The sequence below is a fragment of the Rosa chinensis genome, chromosome 5, assembly GCF_002994745.2.
Source record: "Rosa chinensis cultivar Old Blush chromosome 5, RchiOBHm-V2, whole genome shotgun sequence".
NCBI lineage: Eukaryota > Viridiplantae > Streptophyta > Magnoliopsida > Rosales > Rosaceae > Rosa > Rosa chinensis.
In genome coordinates this window covers 82,343,280-82,364,837 of record NC_037092.1, presented here as the reverse complement: position 1 = coordinate 82,364,837, position 21,558 = coordinate 82,343,280, and the positions used below count along the sequence as shown (strand labels likewise).

Here is a 21,558-nt window from a genome sequence, read left to right as displayed (position 1 = left end):
CAATAAAATCTCCATCATCTGCTGCGTTTCTTTCTTTATTTGTGGTGTTGATGATTATCATTTCAGAAATTGTACCATTGACATCCGTACGTACCATCAGTTGCTGATGTTCATCGAGGTCAAATGATAGTCAAACTTTATCTTTTTGGGTCAAATGAAATCAATCTTTTATCATATAATGTCTTAGCACGACTTAGAAACCATTGTTGAAACTTTTCCATATGTCTGTGATCTATGTTTCTGTACTATTTTTTTTTCAGGAGTTCCATGTGCTCACTACAAAACACAATTGATTGTTAGTATTTTATTTATTTCATGATATTCCAAATAAATAAAGTAGATTATCAATCACATATCTTCTAAAGTCTTCAATCTCGTTGCAATTATTCAAGATAAACCAATTTGCTTGTTTCAATTCTTCATGTGATCGCTCAACCATTACCCCTTTTCCAGTTGGACGTACTCTCTGAGTGAAAACAGAAACTTCTGCATTGGGTTCACTCCCTAACTGGTTTCGTTCCGGTCGATTAAAGGCTGTCTCGACATTTTCAAGATACATTAAAAATTTATTTTAATGATTCATACGATATATGAGCCTCAGCAATAGAACCTTCTGGTCGTGCTTTGTTCCGAACATATTTATGGGGAAGAGGTGGATGATGAATGGACTCATATGGTAAACTAAGAAAATTTACCACTTTAAGGACTCATGTTACCACTTTAAGGACTAATATTACTATTTTGAGGACTCATGTGATAACTAAGAAAATTTACCACTTTAAAGACTTATTTTATCACTTTGAGGACTAATATTACTAGTTTGAGGACTCATTTTACCACTTTTAAGGCAATTGTATGCATGTTATACGTTAACACATTGTAGAATTTTCCATATATATATATATGGTTCTTTTATTAATATATTCATTTTTTTTTTTTGTCATTTTAAGAAATCATTTGTGGGACTCATATTTCGATCACGTATCAGCAAATTGATTATTTAGGTTTCTATGAGTAGATTATTTCTGCACACTTTTAACCAAATTGATAATTGTTAAGGTGACGAACTAGATTAAATCAGTAGATGTACCGAATATGTCCAACCTTAACCTTTCATATTCACTTATGTTAAATTAGTGGATCCCATAAGCTATCCCTTAAAATGGCAAAAAAAAAAGAAAAGGATCCCTTAGTAGAGACGATTCAAGAGGTTCAATAGCTATGAGGATAATGAATAAGAACTCGATCAAGAGGCACCTGAACGGAGACGATTCAAAAGGTCTCATAGATTGAACCTAGGATAAGAGGTCTCTTAGATTGAACTCAATAGGTGACTAGAATGAGTCAACAAGATTGAAGACCAAAGATATCCCAACGCAAAAAGACAAAAGAGTCATCTTGAAACTAATGTGCTAGTCTCAAAGGGATCATTATGCATAAACTAAATAAAATTTTAGATTTTTAGTTATCAATGATTCAAATAAACAGATGGTTAATCTTAGTATTCTCAATTAAGCGAAAACACATATAAGTAGCACCTAATTGTTTTTATACGAGAAAGCTTGAGTTGTATAACAAATATGCAAGAAAGTTCAAGTAGTCGCATACGCAATAAGCGACAACACATAGAACTTGTTGTCTAATTTGGTATTCTGTGAGAAATTTTCACTTGTCACATAAGCATAAAGAGACAATCAGTAGAAGATGTCATTTAATTGGTCTTTTGCGAGAAATTTAAAGTTGTCGCATAAACATTAAACGACAATTCATATAAGTTGTATGTGAGGAATTTCAATTTGTCACATAAACATTAAACGACAATTCATATAAGTTGTATGCGAGGAATAAAGCAACAACCCGTAGAGGTCGTAGCCTAATTGGCATTTTGTGAGAAAATTAAAGTTGTCACATAAAAATTAAGCGACAACTTGTAGAAGTCGTCGCCTAATTGGTTTTTAGTGAGGAAGTTCAAGTTGTCACATAATCATCAAGCGACAACCTATAGAAGTCGTCGCCTAATTGGTCTTTTGCAAGAAAATTAAAGTTGTCACATTAACATTAACCGACAACTCATAAAAGTTGTCGCCTAATTGATTTTCAGCGAGGAAGTTCAAGTTGTCACATAATCATCAAGCGACAACTTGTAAAAGTCGTCACCTTATATGTCTTTTGCGAGAAAATTAAAGTTGTCACATAAACATTAACCGACAACTAGTAGAAGTCGTCGCCTAATTAGTTTTCAGTAAGGAAATTCAAATTGTCACATAAACATTAAGCGACAACCTATTAAAGTTGTCGCCAAATTGATTTTCAGCGAGGAAGGTAAGGTTGTCACATAATCATTTACCGACAACTCACAGAAGTGGTCACTGAATCAGTCTTCAGCGACAAAAATCTAATTGTCACAGAAAGATTAAACGACAATCCGCAAAAATCGTCGCATAATTAATCTTTTGTGAGGAAGTTAAAGTTGTCACATAAACATTAACCGACAGTTGGTAGAAATTGTCGCCTAATTGATATTTTGCGAGGAATTGGGTGTCGCATAATGTGAAATGGGCAACAACTGTCAATTTGTCACAAATACCTACTTTATGCAACAAATTGGTTGTCGCATATGAGATCATGTGCGACAACTTAAATTTCCTCGTATTTGACAAGTTTTTGCGACGATTTTTGGGTTGTCACAATGAAATTCCTCGCTTTTGCTATTTTCTCTTGTAGTGTCTTGCTCCAACTTGGAGAATTGTTCGTTTCGTTCCAGGTCCCGCTCAATGGTGACGGCCAACTTGCCACGGGCATCTGCTGCATCACAGTCGGCCTTTGTCAGGCGTCGCTCCACATCAGCCAACCTGTCCTGGGCCTCCCCCAAGTCCCTCTGCAGGCCCGCCACCTCCTCCCTGAGCTCCCGCTCAACCCGGGGCTGCTTCGACGCCGCCAGAAATATCTCGTGCAGCCCAACAGAGATGTGCCCAAATGTCGTGCTAAAGGGCGTTTGGTCAACGGTGGTCGACCGTACAATCCCCTCCAAGCCGCCGAACCCCAGCCGCTCGCATATATGATACAGAAAATCCCCCTCACCATCATTTAGGAACTCGGCGTAAGCGGCAAATGAGTGTAGGTCGCTCGTGGCCGCCTCTTTCGCCACATCCGCAGGAACCTCGGGTGGAGCCTGTCGTGCCTTCTTCTGTTGGCGGGCCCCAGTGATCTCCACGGCATCCTCCTCTTCCCCGCCGGAGTCATTCTGACGGCGTCTTCACTGAAGCACCCGCGTGCTTCCAGCGGGGGCAGGCCTCGAGCCCCTCGTCGGCGGCTCCAACCCCGCAACGGTGATGTCCTCAACTGGGTGCATTGTTTTCTTGTGCACCCCGCGCCGGGTGGCAGGTGCTCTCTCTTTCTGCGGCACAGCCTCGCTTACCGCACTAGTCGCCGCCTGAACGGCAGGCAGCCCGTCACCGCCAAGATGGGAGTGGTGCGGCATGGATAGCACCACGGGAGCTTCAGACGGGCTTAGCGCCAGCGTTTCTGGGTTCACCACCGTCTTCTGAGCCTCCAGCCCGAAAGAGTACATGGTCTCCAAGAAGTTGTCGATCTCAGCGCGGTCCCTGGCTTTTACAAAGGCGTCACGGCTCGCTTTGTTTCCCGACAGAGTTTCTACAAAAAAAAAAAACAACAAACCGGTCAGCATGAGACAATCTCATCAAAGGTGCGGTATGGCGGAGAGTGCTTACCAACGACACGAGTCAGTTGTTGATCGACCAACAAGTCCCAGCCAGTAAGGAGACGAAAATCGAGCAAGTTGCGATTCCGCCAGCAACCTCTGATACGCGCCACGCGGCACTCTTCTTCGCGAGTCAGGTTATACCGCAACCCCGTTGCACAAAAAATGTAATTATCAGTACAGAATACAAGGCTGTGTAAAAAAAAAAAAAAAAAAAAAAAAAACCCTCCAGTCATGTTCAGCGGAGACCGACAGACAACCTCGGATAGGCTGAAACTCCGACTTAATCCTAAACGTCGGTTCCCCCTCGTTGGACTCCGCTTGGTATTCCCACCCTGTCGTGGTAACAAAGAAGGTCCCCGCCAATAGGACATGGAATCTCTCAGGTTCTCAATCAGCTTTGGCGCTCCCTGGCGGCAACTCAGGTTTACCTGCCCTCTGCAACCTTGGCGCTTCACATACACCAGTTCGTAGAAATGCAGCACCTCCACCACAGTCGGTCCCTCGCAACCCGACAACCGCCATAGCGAGTTCAGCGCTAGCATCAACCTCCACATGTTGGGGTAGATCTGCCCAAAAGCAACGCCAAACCCGCACACCAAAATTTGAAGGTTTGGCACTAGCGGGAAGGTCACTCCCTGGCGGAATATCACCTCGTGCACGGCGGCAAAGCCCGCTGGCAGGATCGAGGCCTTCTCCTCCACCGTCGGCAGACGCAGCTTCACCACTCCGGGCAACCGGAACATCCGCTTCAGCCGGTTGACGGCAACAGCAGTCATCCTACCTCCCGCCTCATCAACGAGGGTGCCGTCCTGGAGCACCCAGGCCGACTCAGCATCCTCTCCCGCTACATCTCCCCCTTCAGCAGAACCACTGGCTACACTATTGCTTTCTAACCGCTCTTCACGCATATTGTGGGCAGCGGCAGCCTCCCCCGCCCTAGAACTCTCTGGACGCGAGGCATGACCCATAACTACGTCCCATGGTATGGTTTGTAGCGGCTCAACCTCTAGCGGTTCTGGCAATGAGGTTCCTGCACGGGCAGACGAACGCAACGAGTCAATAAAATTTCTATCCGCCACACTGAATGACACTTCGGATCCGGAATCGTCACTGCTTCAAATCTCTATGACGTCGGCTATCCCAAACCCTAAAACCCAAATCAGTCAGCTCACCCAAGATCTAACCTATCCCTATATCAGTTAGTACCCAAGAACATCAAGAACAGTCACCCAGAAAATGCCAAAACAAGAACAAACACACTCAACCCAGATGCGACCATCTAGCAAATCCCTAAAAGCTCCAACTCTGTCAAACACCATAACCCATCCCCAAACTCACTTTAACACCCTTACAACACGTCAAGGAAGAGCATATAAAAAGAAAACCCAAAACCCAGAAACTGGCCATGCCAGACATCCAATGAAACAGGGATAAGGTTCAGAGTATCAACCTTAATGATGGAGTCTCCGGTGAGATAGTGAGCGCTTATCCTCGAGGCAGGAGGTCGTCGTCCCTCCGGGTATGGTAACTCCACGAAATCGCCGCAGATTTCTTCTCGAATCTCAGGTGAGCAGAGCTTGAAGATGAAGAGTAGAGTTTGAAGCTTTAGCAAAGTGTCAAATCTCGCTAACTTCCCCCCCCCTTTTATGTCAACGTCAAACAGTTCTAGGCCGTCCACTGAAAAACGACATCAAATACCAGCCGTACCGTGTCCCACGATTCCACTTACTCTCTGGATTAACAGAGGCATCGCCTCGGTTACAAAACCCATCATTACTTAGCATTAATGGCAAGGAGACGGCTAGGCGGAGGAGGTACGCCTCAACACGCTAACCCTCTATGGGTTAGCCACGTGTCGACCTCCATCAAACGAAGCGTCTAATGGAAGTCACCACTTAGGAAGAAAGCGCCATTCGTCGGAAGTATCCGCTGGGCGAAACCCCGCTAGCGGAACTTCTCACTTTTCACCTTCCAAGTGTCGAAGTCCCCGCTGAGCGAAACCGCGCTAGCGGAACTTCTCACTTATCACCTTCCAAGTGTCGAAGTCCCCGCTGAGCGAAACCCAGCTGGCGGAACTCCCACTTGTCACCATCCAAGTGTCGAAGTCCCCGCTGAGCGAAACCCCGCTGGCGGAACTTCTCACTTATCACCTTCCAAGTGTCGTAGTCCCCGCTGAGTGAAACCCCGCTAGCGGAACTTCTCACTTATCACCTTCCAAGTGTCGAAGTCTCCGCTGAGCGAATCCCCTCTAGCAGAACTTCCACTCATCAACTTGCAAGAGAGACATCCTCTGCTACACGCAACACTATCGGCAGAGCTCCCTCTCCATCTTGCAAACCCCGTACTTTGCTGAGGGCAACACCGCTCAATAAAATACCGCCAAGCACGTCTACGCGACGCTGTTTCCTGCTACAACCGGAGGGGGGTATCCGCCAACGGCGAATCCCGAGGCTACACCTCACTCTGACAACGACCGCCACGAGGCGTTACGGTCAGATCATCCCTACGGGACACGGGGACTTGTCAAAAGTCTACGACGGCCCTGATCAGGTACGTTGACCCCCGTCACTTGGGTACTAAGATTGGGCTCGCTACCCAACACCCTCTGCTCCGTGCAGCTCCCCCTCAACAAACAAGTTGCCGACCATCCGGAGGTCCGTCTTAGCTAGGGAGTGGGGGACTCCCTGGTGGGCCTAGCAGGGGCCCACCCGAAAGGGTATAAAGCGTTCGCTCAGTAAATCCATGGTTGACAACGTACTGACGCTAATTATGCTTTTGCAAGTCTAGCGGAAGTAACGCTTCACACCGCCGATCAACTCCCCAACCAAGATTGCCCACCTTGACTGGGGACTTGGGGGACTTGTACCTACATGTGCCAGAACAAGCATAATTAGCTGTAATGAGCCACGCTCATTGTACCGCCAGAGGTACCAACTCTCACCAAAGGAGTGACCTGCGAAGGCACAGCCAGGCGGGCTACCATCCGAGCCCTGGATTGCCCCCAGATCACTGCTGACGCGCCGTCACTCACCGCGCCAAGATAGCATCAGAAGCTCCAGACGCTGGGAATCAAAGCACATCAGTCCCACATCGAAAACAAGAAGAAGATCAACCTTCTCCTCACCTATAAAAGTTTCTCTCCTCTCTCCTCATTAATGACGCATTCACTACTCATTTATTGTTATGCTGCCTATACGTGTTGACTGACTTAGGCATCGGAGAAGTGAAGACCGCCCAACGCGGTCTCCCTCTGACGCCCTGTCTCTCATGTGACAGCTAGCGGAGGCCATCAAATCCTCAGAGTAGCGGTCCACCCACAGGACCCGCGTTAAACGAAAGATTGGCTCCCGCCGGACTTTGAGCATTAACAGTATTACCACAGTGGTCAGTATGTCATCACGCTTTTGTTTGCTAGTCTGTGAGGTACTGCCACCATCAATGTTTGTAGAACGTGCCTCCCCAGACCTGTCAGCAGTGACTTGTCCCTTTCTACTATCATTTAAATTTTGAACAGCAACTGGGTCACCTACTCTCCAGCGAAAGATCCCGAAGGTCGGCGCGTAGAGGAATTCTAAGGGAAAATGGGACTGAGTAATCATTGGATTTTGTGGAGGTTCTTCAATAAGAGAATTATCGTAAACCACTCCAAGTTTGATCAATATAGAGGGTTTACCTGGTATTTGAGGGAGGTATTAGAATGTTCTAATCTCCCACAATGATAACAGAACACCCTGAGACCTTCATACTGAAGTCGGATTCTGGTGACTCTATAGGTCAGACGGGGTAGTTGAACAAAGGTGGCAAGGGGACGCCTTGTATCAAAGTCGACTCGCATCTGGAGGTAACCTTTAATACCTACAACTTTTGGGTCTTCAACTTCCAGTGTTGAGCCGAGCAGCTCACCAAGTTTTCTGCCATTGTTCTTTGTCATTTGGTCCAAGGGGATGCCGTGGGCCTGTATCCAGTACGTTGGGCGATTGGTGTCCATATCATCAATGGAATGGAAGTGAGGCCAGTGCCTCACAGATAGGCAGTAACCCTTAACGTTCCAAGGACTCTCATTGATCAGTTTACTAGCCAACTTCTCTGAACCAACCGTTAATGAATATGTGTTCTTCTTGACCTGAATGATTCGGATTTGGCCTAACGATTTCCACATCCCCATCAGTGTTGCCTTGACACTACCTAGGCCAGGTTCCTCCTCTGCAATAAGAATTCCCAGGAGATTAATACCAGCCTCAAGATCCAGGAAATCAGCAGTGTCTTCGAAGCATATTGACATAGCTTCAATAATACCCTCATCCTCATAAGGAATGTTCTGAGGGGTGCTAGTGACAAAGCCATATTGACTCGTAAAATGGAAGAGACAAGCTCTACAGATACCACAGGTGGATAAAGTATAAAACCACACGGTAGGTGGAAAAATAATGGCAGCTAACCAGATAGTATTGAATTAAAATTAGGACCTGACTATCACATCACAGCAGTAACACCAGGTACAGTTGATATCTTCTCTGTAATGCTCATTTTGCCAGGGGTAAAGGGACTGTCTCTTTTGTAGGTTGTTCCCCCAGACGGAGGAGGCAACCAATGCGCAGAGACAGTATGCTCATCATAGGATACTGTAAGGCTCTACCCCACGAAACGAACAGAAAGAGAAAAGCATCTTGATCCCACTTAGCCTCCCACTTGGTGAGTACTGGTTGGTGCTATGAGGTTTAGGAGATTAGGTTCTCCATTGGAAGAGAAGACGGTTCATTTCACTCTTTTTTTTCTTCCCTATATAAACACTTTCTCCTCTCACTCTCAAGAACCAATTCCTTCATCTATTACTTCTTCTTTCTCTCTTCATCTCCTTCACAAAACGTCCATCTCCACCTCCCAAAATCCAAACTCATACTATCCATACTACTCTATCTCCTTCATCACCACTAGGCCTAGGCTCGGGTCGGGCCGGGCCCGAATTTTGGTAAAACCGAGACCGAGCCTGAAATAATCTGTTCTGGCCGGTTCAGGTTTTTTCGAAAATGAAAACCGATAGAAACCGACCCTGAACGGGTTGGTTCGGTCCTCGGGCTTTTCGGGCCCAAATTCCCAACTTTGCCTGCAAGTCCAATAATATGCAAAATATACACAAAATCGGTAAGATGCGAGGTTTGAACCTCCGACCTCCAATACAAAAGCCTTACTCCCCAACCATTGAAGCACAAGATACTCTCAACACTCTGTGTGCAAAGTTTATATTTATTCATCCTAGGCAGCAAGAAGACAAAGAAAGTGGAGATAACTTTTCTTTTCTTTTCTTCTTTTCTTCTCCTCCCTTCCACCCGATCCTTTCTTTTCTTCTCCTTGGTAACTGCAGCAACTTTTCATTTCTTTAATGCTTGGGAGGCAGCTTTTCTTGGTGGTGGAGACAAAGAAAGTGGAGATATGTTTTCTTTTCTTTTCCTCCCTTCCACCCGGTCCTTGACTCCATTCTTTTCTTCTCCTTGGTAGCTGCAGCTGTTTGGCTCTAGTTTTCCTTGAGCTGGTCAACAGTCTCTTTTCTTGAGAGGGTGTGCCAGTACCGTTTGGGTGCGGTCGTCGGGGGTGTCCCTTGACCTAACTTCTTTCAAGCGATTGTGGACGAGGAGAGCACCAACCTCGTCGTGGGGTTCTTTATGCCTCGTGGCGAGGACTTTTGCTGAGCTTCTTCAAAATCACAATCGATACTCGATGTTGTAGATCGAGTAGAGCAAGAACTACTAGGAAGTGAGGAGAACTTGCTAAAGCTGACTTTAGCTTGGCTGGAAGGTTTGGTAGCACTAACAGTCGGCTCTTGAGGAGACTAGGACTGGAGTATGACTACCGATAAGAGAAGGAGAGGGTTTCTCTAGAGAGGCTTGGATAATCTTAGAGATTGTTGTTGTGAATTGTGTGTCTAAGTGTTTCATTGTAACCTCTATTTATAGGCTACCATGCCAAAGTAGTTGGCATTAAACAAATGATAGTGGAGCATTAATTGGAGATAAGAAATGATGAATTTTAAAGATAAGGAAGCATAATTGGAGATAAAGAATGATGAATTTCGGAGATATGGAGATAAGGAAGCATAATTGGAGATAAGGAATGATGAATTTTGGAGATAAGGAAGCACTTTCGGCTCCTTTATTCCTTCAATTATATCTCTATCAAGAATTCAGATTTTGACCGTGACTTCTTCATAACAAATGTTCCACTATGAGTGTAGATCATCCTGGTAAAAATTCAGAGCTTTTGGTATAGTGGTTGGGCCGGAAAAGCTGCTGGACCTCTTACAGATCTAGTTGTCCAGTTTTGCTTCTGCAAAAAATTGGACTGATTGTTTGAAGGCCTTCCACTCAAAAATAGCTCTGGCACTCTTCTTAAGAAATGATCCTTGGGCTTTCTAGATTTAATCTGGAATTTTTTAGCTCATTTGGATTTCATTTGGTTAGTCTGCCGCCCCTCCTTCCTTGTTTAGCTCGGTTTCTCCTAGCCAAAGTAGGAAAATGTGCTAAAGTTGACTTTTCATTTCCATGCTTCCATAGTAGGCTTTATTTAGCCTCTAAATAATATATTTCAAACTTGTCGAAAATATATAGCTTGAGCCACTGACATTGGCTTAATTTCTCCAAGACGTGCCTTATCAGGCCAAAATGCTCATTTTGGGTCCAAACATTGCCCCCCAGACCTCGAAGTCAAAGGTCTTCATTTTGACTGAAGAGATCTTGAATCAGCACTACTCTTATAATGTTGTTGCTTCCAAGCCATTTGTATTGGCTTGACTGTTTCCATATAGGCCTCTAAATAGGCCATAAAGCTTGAATGCCATAATCTGAATTGCCTTTGTTATGAACTGACGCTTTCTTTGCCAACTTTATTGCCCCCCCCCCCATGGATCTGATGTCTGGTATGCAGTGAATTGATGAAACTTGGACAGGTTGTAGGAGATCAGAACTTTAGCGTGCCCCCCATGCGAAGGAGACTGCTTTTGATCGCGAATAAGGATCCATCTCTTCCTTGGTGGTTGCTTCGCCATGTGTATAGCAACAAGTATCTGCCTTGTTCGTTGGCTCTCTGTTGATTTTCTCCAATGTAGGGGTTGGAGCCGCTTTCCTGGCTTGATCAAGGCCTATAGTAGTTGGCAAAATAAGATGCAAAATAGCAAACTGTTTGCTGTCATTTAATCCTTCGCGAGTCTTATGCCGAAGAGGATGATTGGATCATGGCTATCGACATCATGACGTGTGACCAAGTGAAACCACCATTTTTGCTGCAACTTTAGCATCTAAAACCGCATCAGTTTTAATCATGTTTTATTTAAAAAACATCAGGCTAATATGTTGGCCCTGCAGTGGTTGGAAAAGGTGGAATATCTTCACTGTCGCCTTAGATGCGATTCTCAAGATGGAATAATGACTCATTAATTATCAACTAGGGCCACTCACTGGCCCAGCTAATAAATTAATCTCCAAAAATATCTGAGCTATAAATCAAGGTGTAATGGAGAAGTATCTTCACTGTCGCCTTAGATGCAATTCTCAAGATGGAATAATGACTCATTAATTATCAACTAGGGCCACTCACTGGCCCAGCTAATAAATTAATCTCCAAAAATATCTGAGCTATAAATCAATGTGTAATAGAGAAGTGTTCCTTGCGACCTAGAAATGGCATCCAAGAAACCATTCGTTATCGATCAAGCAGATGAAATCACTTAGAAAGCCGCATTCACCTGGCGGACTAACATGAGTGTTCGATGTAGAAGTCAGACCGGAGAGGAGAGAAGTCGACTGATGGGCTTTGGTGTCGGTGATAGTCAAGCGTGTCTGGGTCCCACACCTCGCGATCGTTTGCCAGATGATGCTATGGCCTATTACGGGCTTCCTATCCGCCGTCCCATAGCGGCTCTTCGGCAGGTGCCTGGTGATTTTAGCAGTTGGGGACCAAGGAGGAAAGTGGGCTTCTGGCCTACCATCGCTCCCGAGGAAAAGGTTTGGTATCAGGAGGTCCGAGCCAGAGATTTGGCCAGATGGGATGCGGTGGGTATCACCCAAACCATCGATCTATGCTTCTGTCTTCCCCATAATACTAGCCCTACACCGCTAGCCGCCACTCTTTGCTTTTGGAACACCTCCAGCAATACATTCAATTTTCAGTTCGGGCAGATTAGCATAACTCTGCTGGATGTTCTTACCATCACAGGGTTGCCCATTGACTTTGACCCCTATGTGCATGGTCAGTTTGATGGCATTCAATTTTCTTTGAGAATGGATATGGCTAGTCGGGGGCATCACAGCAGATCATACCCAATCTGGCGCGACTATTACTACACCCAGCGTGACCATACAGGAGGTATCGCATTCCTGGAATTCTGGCTTTGCAAATTTATCTTTTGCATTTCTTCCAACAAACCTACTGGGCCTTGGAATTCTCTGGCCACTGCTCTTTACAATGGTACTTGTGTTGGCCTTGGGCAGCCTGTATTGGGTGCGTTATATCGTTCCCTTTATAGGGCCGTAATGCGCCCCTTCGATACCGACATTAGTGGCCCTTTCTGGATTCTTGCCTTTTGGTTGCAGATTTATTTCCCTCTCTTCCGTTGCGATGATATTCCAAAGGAACCTCCAGTCGATTCCCTTCTAGGGACCTGGCTTTGCCGTAACGTAAGGTATCGAGCTCCTCCCTACTCCGAGTGTTTTATTTACTTGTAATTGCCGGGAGAGATGCCGGACTCAAAAATAGTCCTTTCTAGGCTTTTCCCTCCTCCCCTTGACGATGGCTTTCTGCCCAGTGGACGGGATCATAGCGAAAGAGCCCTCCTGGCCTTTCGTCATGCCATCTCTTTCTTGGATATTCGTCTTGCCACCGACCACGTAAGTTATGAGCTCTATGCCCCTAACCACTTCGCTCGCCAATTTGGGTTGGCCCAGTTGGTACCCTGGCCTCTGGTTGATTCTGCCAATTACTACACCTCTTGGCGGAGATTAGCCCCACCTGGGTCTGTCCCCTTTCAGAGTCAGTTTACTTTGATAGTGATTCCCCCTTGGGTCAGAATGTTGTACCCCCTCAACGATGTCGACGATGATTATGCTGATTGGTGGAAAGAAGTGTCCGTGAACTATTGGTACCTGCCACATAACGAACTCTTCGTCCTGATCTTTCGTGGCATGAGTAGTCCTGGTCCGGAGGACCGCAAGATTCTTGAGCGCTTCTCCAACCCTGCAGCACAACCCCCGCGACGTATTCTACCTTCTCGCTCATTGCGTCCAGGGATACAAATCCATGAGCCTAGGCAACAGTAAGTTTTTGTCTTTCTTCACCATTCCTTTTCCTCATGAAATGATTTTCCCGCTCTTATTCCTAAGTGTGTTTTGCAGCAAACTACCAGGAGCAAGGCAGCCTCTGTTCAGGCCGGGAAACAAAAGGCAATAGCAGAGGAGACTCCTGAAGGAAAGTCTTCTCATGATGAAGATCCCGCTGAGGTAATTTGGTTAAGAACGATCCCAAACTTGCATATTTGGTGCTTTCCCCCTTTTTGAATTGTGATTCTTTTCTCGTATAGGTCACTGCTGTCTTTGCTTACAAACGCGATCGATCTCAATCCGTCAAAGAGAGTTTTGAAGATGACGAATCTCTGGGAATGCGATTGGTAAACTCCGGCCCCGTCTTATTCTATTTAAATTTTAGAATCTGGGCATGATCTTCATTATATATCTTTCGATAGGTCCGTCAGAGGACCACTGATCCCTCTCGCCTGAGTGAGGCTAGATCCTCAGCCGTTGCAGAAGAGCCAACTCTCCCGCTAGTTCAAGCATCAACTAACCCCGTGGCGCCTCTTCCATCTCCCACATCTACAGAGCATCTGCAAGGTCCTACCATTCTAATAACGATCTCCAATGACGACTCCTCGGAGCATGAAAGCGTGGAAAGCCACTCTAAGGCTTCTACCGCTTATGAGGAACTGATGATGACAGAGATTCTCGCGACACTAGAGGTCCAAGAGGTGAATGAGGTGAGGCCTCTTCCTCTTGGAGACCACGTACTAGATATTGACCCGACAGCTCGAGAGGTAAGCCACTGTTGGCCAATGCTTTCCATTTCCCTTTTTGATCCAACCCCGCTCTCTGACATTTCTGAATCTGACCAGGATTCTGTTTGTACCGAGGAGGTGGCTGCAAACGCTGAGGCTCCTATCGGCGGGACAGTGGCCCCAGAGATGGAAAATGATACTGACGGTAGTGGTGGCCCCCAAGTCTCGCGAATAAATGAGACAACCGTCGGAGCCGAAAGCTCTATGCTTGAATCTGCTCCACTTACCCATGGTGAGCCGCGAGTTGAGTTTCCAAATTCTCCTGTGGCTGAAGGGATAGACCAACCTATTGAAGATGAAGAAACTGAGGAAGCTGTCCACCCTTTTGCATTGGTGGTTCGTGATCCTCTGGCACCTCCGCCGCCTCATCCTCCTACCAGATTCGAGAGATTGATGAGGGTGTTGGAGGTAACTCCTCCTTCTACTGTGGATGAGGCTAAGATGGTGCTTCACAAACATCTGGGTCCTCGGGTATTGGAGACTGACATCCTCCCACGAGTCTTGGAAGCTCTAAGGTATCTTCGCCAGGAGAAGGCTTTGACTTTGTGGCAATTTAGTGATATCAATTCTCTGCTGAAAGAACTTGGTAGGGCCCGCCGACATCAATCGGCCATGAATGCCCAGGCTTACGATGCTCAAGAGGCTTTGAATAGTGTCTCTCTAGAAATGGACATCTCCCGCGGTATTTTAAACGAGCGAGCCATCTGCCTGGGGGAACTACAAATCCAAAGGTCCGACTTCAAACTTCGGATCGAGGACCTCCATGCCAGTTTAGCCTTTATTGAGAATGCAATTGCTGCAGAAGAAGCCCAACTTGATGAACCTTTGGCTGCTTCTGAAGAAATGGGCTGCAACCTGGCTCGTGTCAGAGAACAGGCCACTCAGGCCAAAGCTGGTGCCATTGCGGCAAAACTCCGCGTGGAGAACTTTGTTTGAAATTGAGCTTTGCGGGCCAATCTCTGTAGGCCCCCTCAAAAACCGTTCGGTCTCCTCACATGCCAATAATCCCTTCTTTTCCGAGATTTAAGGCATTAATCACTCGCTGAAAAACAACGGTCGTGAAAAAATAATCTCGTGAATAGAATAGTTACCTCCTCGAAAACCGTTCGGTCTCCTCACATGCCATTAATGCTCTAATAATAGCTAACTCCTCAAAAACCGCTCCTCACATGCTACTAGTCCCTGTTTTCTCGAGATTTGGAATCACTAATCTTGATTTACTGACATCAGTTTGACTCTTTAACCATCCATCCAAGGGTGGGGATTTTCCTGAAGTCCCTTTAAATAGTTGTATTTTGGACAAGGAATACTCACAACAAATTTTCTGAAACATTCAAGAAATGGCCTTTCAGTCCTTGCTTCTCTTTCTCCTTCTTCACAAATCTTCCCCTCATGAAATGATCTTTAGCCTCTAAATTTTAGGCTTTATGGCGTAATCTTAAGCCTAGGTTAGGCCTTGTTGCGTAATCTTAGGCAACCCCGTGTTTCGCCTTTCTGGAATCCTGTAACAACAATGCCAGGCTTCAGATTGGTTTAGAAACGCGAAGGGGCTCCGAGTGTGGGATCCACGATCATGCGAGATCATTTTTGTTAGAATCCCACACGCGGAGCGAAACGGAGAAAGGGAGGATAGCCACTCTGAGGTTCGTCTTTCCTCCTCTGTTTCCTTCCTTCTAGACCCGGCCCTTGTTGTGCCCTCCAGATGGAAGGGGCTTTGGTTCTCACCTCCTTCTCCCCCTTTCTCTTCTTGATAGAATCTTGGAAGGATGAGAAGGGATGGACTCTTTGAAGGAATGGGTTCAAGCAACAGAATGGTTGTTCCTATACTTCACGTCCAACTAATAGTGGTTACCAAGGCTAAAGGGGGTGCAGAGACTCAAGCTGATATTCGGTTCCTTCACTCTCTGACCCTCCTTGAGATAATGGCACGTCTCAACCCGGCGTTGGATTCCATAGCTGCTTCCAATTTAGGGGCTTGGAGGCTCCATTTTCTTTCACTGGAGTCTCCCCTTCTTATGGATAATGGTGTTGGCCAAACACATGTTGTATTCCTCTGCTGCTTCCATGTAAAGGGGGCGCGGGGGCTCCGTTACTGCTCTTTTTTCTTCCCTGAAGTCTGCCCCTCCTTGAGATAATGACGCGGCTCAACCCGACGTTGGATTCCATAGCTTCTTCCACTTGAGAAAAGATTCAGAAGATATCCGAATATTCCTGTTTTGTATTCTAGCCACTTTTGGCTTTGTAATGAATGTACTGCTTTTGGCCGCAAAGCCACTTTATGAATACAATAATATTTTCTTATCCTGATATCCAAATATCCGTGAGAAGCCAATAATTGTGTCTCGCAAGGTCCCAAATATAGGCCCCCATAGTTGTATATTGAAAATAACATGAACTTTTAAAATATGCTCCGCGTCAAAAAGAGTCTTGCGGCGAGCGTTTTGAGAAAATATGTATCTTTTGGATCCACTTGCTGGCTCCCAACTCAAGACTCTTAGCGCCAATAATTCCTTCTTTTCCGAGATTTAAGGCACTAATCACTCGTTGAAAAACAACGGTCGTGAAAAAATAATCTCGTGAATGGAACAGTTACCTCCTCGAAAACCGTTCGGTCTCCTCACATGCTATTAATCCTCTAATAATAGCTAACTCCTCAAAAATTGCTCCTCACATGCTGCTAGTCCCTTTTTTCCCGAGATTTGGAATCACTAATCTCGATTTACTGACATCAGTTTTGAAATTGAGCTTCATCCAAGGGTGGATATTTGCATGCCTATATCTTCCTCCACATTATAAACCCAAATTTCCAATCCCAAAATCATTTCATCAACTCGAATATTTCTAACAGCAATCTTTCTTAATTACTCATCATCATCTCTCTTCAATTCTCGCATTCTCTCAATCCATCACCAATGGAACCACAAAACCGGCATCCAACCGAGGATGGAGGAAGTAACAAAGCAGCCAGGAGTAGTGCTAACATGCTTCGCAGGAAGAGCCGTACTAGGTGGATTCCCACTACAGATCATATAAGAATCCTCAAGGAGCTTTTCTACAACAAGGGAGATAGGTCCCCAACTATAGAGCAGATTCAGAGGATCTGTCTCCAGCTAAAATGGTATGGCAAGATCGAGTTCAAGAACGTCTATTTTTGGTTCTTGAACCAAAGGGCTCGGGAGAAGCAGAAGAAGAAGTCCACTTCGGATGTTCATGTGCCCATGCAAAGATCAGGGCTTGTTGGTGATGACAATGTTACCAATTGGAAACATGAGGATCAGTATATTAACTTTGGATCTTCTGCACCTGCTTCTGCTTCTTCCGCTGGTGTGATGATTGCTTTTAACGGGCAGATGGGGAAATATGGCGGTTATGGATCCATGAACATGGAGAAGAGTGCTAGGATTGTTCAATCTCAGCTTGAGGGGAAACTAGTACTACTTTCTTTGACATGAATGCAGAACAAACTTTCATGGAACAAAGAGGAGAAGATCACCAGGAGATTGAAACCCTCTCACTGTTTCCCGCGCATTGTGAGGACATCTGTGGCAACATGAAGACTACTTCCAATGGAGGTGATACGCTAAGAACAAGCGCATAATTTAACCCTCTAAATATCATTATTAGCATAAGCAAGTAGGGATCGATCTAATCCGGGGATTGAGGGTACACATGTCAATATAGGACAATTAAATAATTAATAAAGACACAAAGTATATTATTTACAAAAATCAAATAAAGTATATACATAATTACGAAATTAAAGGGGGATTTAGGTTTTGGTTTTCGGAAATAAACTACGTAAAGAAAACAAAGAAAACTAAAAACATAATTACACGAATGGAATGAGAGAACAAAGATCAAAACCGAAACTATGATCAAATTCGATTAAATCCTAATATTGTTCATCTAAGTCATGAGAAAGGAGTTGATCATGTGAAATATTTGAAAGCAAATAATTTCCCATTTTTTACTTTTCAATGCTAATTAACCGAAGTGAAAGCACAAAGATTAATCCTATCAAACATGTAATCAAGCCCTAGAAAGCTAGTTAATCATGACATGTTTAACGCATGAAACACATAGAAAGGCTATCAACTCAAGTGTGCAACTTAATATGAAAAAGTCCACCTAATTGCAATCCTCTTTAATTAAATTCGGTTTTTTTCCAAAACCTTTACTACTTCGATTCAAGTTACACAAAACAAAAAGTTGATTTCATGTTCTTAAATCTAGCACCATTCATATCAAAACCCTAAGTGTTTTGAACCACATAAGATTAAAATACAAAAGATATCTATAAAGCAAATTTAATTAAACAAACTCACATAAGCAACTCTCAAATTACAATAATAGAATCTGAAAATTTCATTCGATCATATAAAATTTCAAAATTGAAAATTTTGTTCAAACATAAATGTCAACTAGTACATAACCAACGAATTCAAAACAAGGTCTACAAAGGAGAGGTCGAATTACACCGTGGATGGAAGATGAAGATGGATGATTAACGTTATGGTCTCTTGAAACTCGAAAGCAAGCTTCAAGGATGGGGATGGATGGTGGTGCTCACGGCTTCTTCTTCTTCCTTTGGCCTTGCTTGAACCCATGGAGATGACTAGAGGATGGAGAGAGGAAGAGAAAAGCTCACGGCTACAATATAATTTTTCTGAATTTTTCTAAGGTGTGTGGAACTCTTCTCAACGTCAAAGAGGTGGGTATATATAGGAGCACGGCTAGGGTTCACAAAGCAATCAGAATTTTACACATAGCTTCAACCAATGATAATTCGCCAAGTAAGCTTGTGATGTGGTCCAACCAATCATAGAATGCCAAGTAAGCCTTGTGATGTGTTCCCACCAATCAAAATTCTCTAAAATACCTCCCTAATATTTAATTGCCGAATTTCCTTGAAATTATTCTGATTTTCTTCATGAATTTCGGCCAAGAATATCTTAGGAGAGAGAAGTTACCAAAATATCATGAATAAATGCTGATTTACTTCACCAATTTCAGCCAAAATGAATTTAGAGAAAGTAGGGAATGAACCTAGCCTTGTTTTGAAACTTTATCTTTCTTTAAAATGCTCCCATGATTTATTTCCAAGATCATCTCTTCCCTTTTCACGTTGACAACATAATTACTCTCCAACAAAATATCCTTTCCCTCAAAACTCTCCCTTTGATTTCCTCCACCCATTATATTTTCTGATTTTCCACGTCATTTCCTTGTTTCTCTCTTGGCATCATCTCCTTGATTATTTCTGATTTTCACGTTGGCAATCACACCAAATTATTCCTCCAACAATATTTCTTTCCATAAAAGTCTCCCAAGAAAATCTCTCCTTGAAATCCTCAATCAATCATCTTTAATTCCCAAGTTGTCACCTTCTTGCCATGTCATCTTCATGAAGCTTCTCTTCCTATTTATGAACTCAATTTAGCTTGTTTATTCCAAAGACCTGAAAATAGAAGCTTTCTAAAATAAGAAATGGAAACTTTCCTAAACTAAAATGGGAAACTTTCTAAAAATGAAAAATAGAAACTACAAAACGGAAACTTTCTACAATTAGGAACTTTCCCAATCAAAGAATGGAAACTTTCCTAAACAGAGTTTTATTAAGGAAATAACGCAGAAAATATAGGGAAATAACAGTTAAAACGTCGCATTAAAATGCTCCTATTAGGAGGTGGCGGTCACGGTGGTGGCTCTCACACTTCCCTTGAGCTCAGCCTTTCCTACGAGGGCAAAGCTAGAAAAAGTTTCCGAAGCCGCTGACTCGGTTTAGTAGCTTCGCGAGTGTAGGAACACTTAGAATTGCCCCCTAAGAGTTGTATTTATGACTTTTTTTTTTTTAACCATAATTTTGGAGATATAAACTCATCATAGACAGTTGAAAGGGCATCCTAAGACTCAAAATAAAAACAAGAACAACACATAAAGTGACGCAACATACAAGAAAAAACGTTTTGGACTTAGGGATATTTCTCTTCTCCTTGTGGTAACTCCTTTGGAACATGACCAGGTGAAGAGAGGAACGATTTTGGCGGAGCTCAGCTCACTTGATTGACAGGGGACGAGACCTTTTGTCAGCACTTCTCATATCCAAACTAGACCTCACATCCCATTAGATGCGCCCTACGATGAAGAAGATATTTACCCAAAATTCAATTTGACTCTAATAATAAAGAAACAACCAACGAAATAAAGAACAAAGATAAACCAAAAACTGAAATATGAATATAAAACCTAAAACAAAGTTAACGCAATTTTTTTTTTTTTGCTTGTTGTTGTTAGGCTAAATGGGCTTAGTATTAGTGTTGCCCCCCTAGTGTTGCTAGGCATAGCGAAGAAATGATTATGGGCCTCAAAAACAGGCCTTCATGAATGGGCTTTGCGAGTGTAGGAACACTAGAATTGTCCCCCATGTCTTATACGAATAAACTGTCTACGACTCCTCCGAGTCCCAGACATTGGGAAAGTATTTCTTCAAGTATCTCCCATTGATAGGGTTATGATGGACATCTCCATCCAGGTCCTTGAGATGAAAAGCTCCTTTCTCTAAGATTTTATAGATGATGTACGGGCCTTCCCATCTTGGAGTCCATTTGCCGCGACCATCTAATTTTTCGCCAAGCGGGAGAACTGCTTTCCAAACCAACTCTCCTTCGCTGTAACTCGTTCCCCGCGTCCACTTTTCATAGGCGTGAGCGACTCGTTGCTTTTCCATGACCAAATTATCTAAAGCCTCCAAGCGCTTTTCGCTAAGGTCTTCATGTTCCTGCCACATAGCCTGAACGTACTCTTCTCCAATGAGATGATGTTGCTCTTGAACTCGTAATGATTGGATGTTGACTTCCAACGGCAGGACTGCATCATGGCCAAACATCAAAGCATAAGGTGTTGTTGCGGTGGGATTCCGCTTAGAGGTGCGGTAGGCCCAAAGAGTTTCATAAAGTGTCTCATGCCACTGTCGTGGATTAACTTCCAACAGTTTCTTCAGCAAATTGATAATGATCTTGTTGCTGGCCTCCGCTTGACCATTAGACTGAGCATAATATGGACTGGAATGGATGAACTGTATTCCCCATTCTCTTGCCAGTTTATCAACTTCACCACCCATGAAAGCTGCCCCCCAGTCCGAAACAAAAACTTCTGGGATCCCCAATCTGCAGATGATGTTTCTGAATAGGAATAGTCGCAACATGCCGCCAGATGCTTCCTTCAAAGATAATGCTTCAACCCACTTTGTAAAGAAATCAGTCGCGATGATGATGAACTTGTGTTGAAGTGATGAATGTGGGTGAATCATCCCAATTAAATCTAGCGCCTATCCTCTTGCAGGCCAAGGCTGTATAATGGGCTGCATTGGAATATTAGGAACATGCTGGACAGGCCCATAAGCTTGGCAGTCCAAACAACCTTTAGCGAACGCGATACAATCCTTCAAGATACTGGGCCAAAAATATCCATGTCGTCTGAGCAACCATTGCATCTTTGGACCTGCTTGGTGAGCGCCACAAATGCCAGAATGAACTTAGTGCATGAGTTGTTTCGCTTCGCGGCCATAAACACATCTGAAATCCACGCTATCTACTCCTCATCTGCGAAGTTCATCACCTCTGAGGAAGTAGTTAAGGGCAAGATAGCGTATCCTTCTATCCGTGGTCTGATCAGGATGCTTGAGATAATTGATCAAAGGGATACGCCAATCCACGTCAATGGATTCCAGGGTAGCGATTGA

The 21,558-nt window shown here is 44.2% G+C and overlaps 3 protein-coding genes across 3 annotated transcripts; 1 reads left to right on the top strand and 2 right to left on the bottom strand.

The window, feature by feature from the left end:
* Positions 1 to 7,379: 7,379 nt before the first annotated feature.
* On the bottom strand, positions 7,380 to 8,251 carry LOC112164266 (uncharacterized protein At4g02000-like). The gene is made up of 2 exons (XM_024300486.1): positions 8,202 to 8,251; positions 7,380 to 8,097 (listed from the first exon to the last, which is right to left on the bottom strand). The coding sequence occupies exons 1-2, from the start codon at positions 8,249 to 8,251 to the stop codon at positions 7,380 to 7,382; spliced, it is 768 nt and encodes a 255-aa protein (XP_024156254.1).
* Positions 8,252 to 16,538: 8,287 nt separating this feature from the next.
* On the top strand, positions 16,539 to 17,415 carry LOC112164265 (protein WUSCHEL). Its single transcript, XM_024300485.2, is given in 2 exon segments — positions 16,539 to 17,213; positions 17,216 to 17,415. Coding segments are annotated over 2 exon segments (684 nt in total). The 5' UTR covers positions 16,539 to 16,729.
* A 2,081-nt stretch (positions 17,416 to 19,496) lies between these two features.
* Positions 19,497 to 21,021, bottom strand: LOC112164264. The gene is made up of 2 exons (XM_024300484.1): positions 20,403 to 21,021; positions 19,497 to 19,552 (listed from the first exon to the last, which is right to left on the bottom strand). Exons 1-2 carry the CDS (start codon positions 21,019 to 21,021, stop codon positions 19,497 to 19,499), a joined length of 675 nt encoding a protein of 224 aa, XP_024156252.1.
* Positions 21,022 to 21,558: the final 537 nt, after the last annotated feature.

Excerpts from the sequence above, each read along its gene's own strand:
- LOC112164266 (XM_024300486.1), bottom strand. The coding sequence starts at position 8,251 with ATGAGCATTACAGAGAAGATATCAACTGTACCTGGTGTTACTGCTGTG. Across the intron at positions 8,098-8,201 it reads CCTGGTGTTACTGCTGTGAT|AGCTTGTCTCTTCCATTTTA; the intron begins GTGATAGTCAGG and ends TGGTATCTGTAG.
- LOC112164264 (XM_024300484.1), bottom strand. The coding sequence starts at position 21,021 with ATGTTGCGACTATTCCTATTCAGAAACATCATCTGCAGATTGGGGATC. Across the intron at positions 19,553-20,402 it reads ATGGACTCCAAGATGGGAAG|GAAAGGCTGAGCTCAAGGGA; the intron begins GCCCGTACATCA and ends TTGCCCTCGTAG.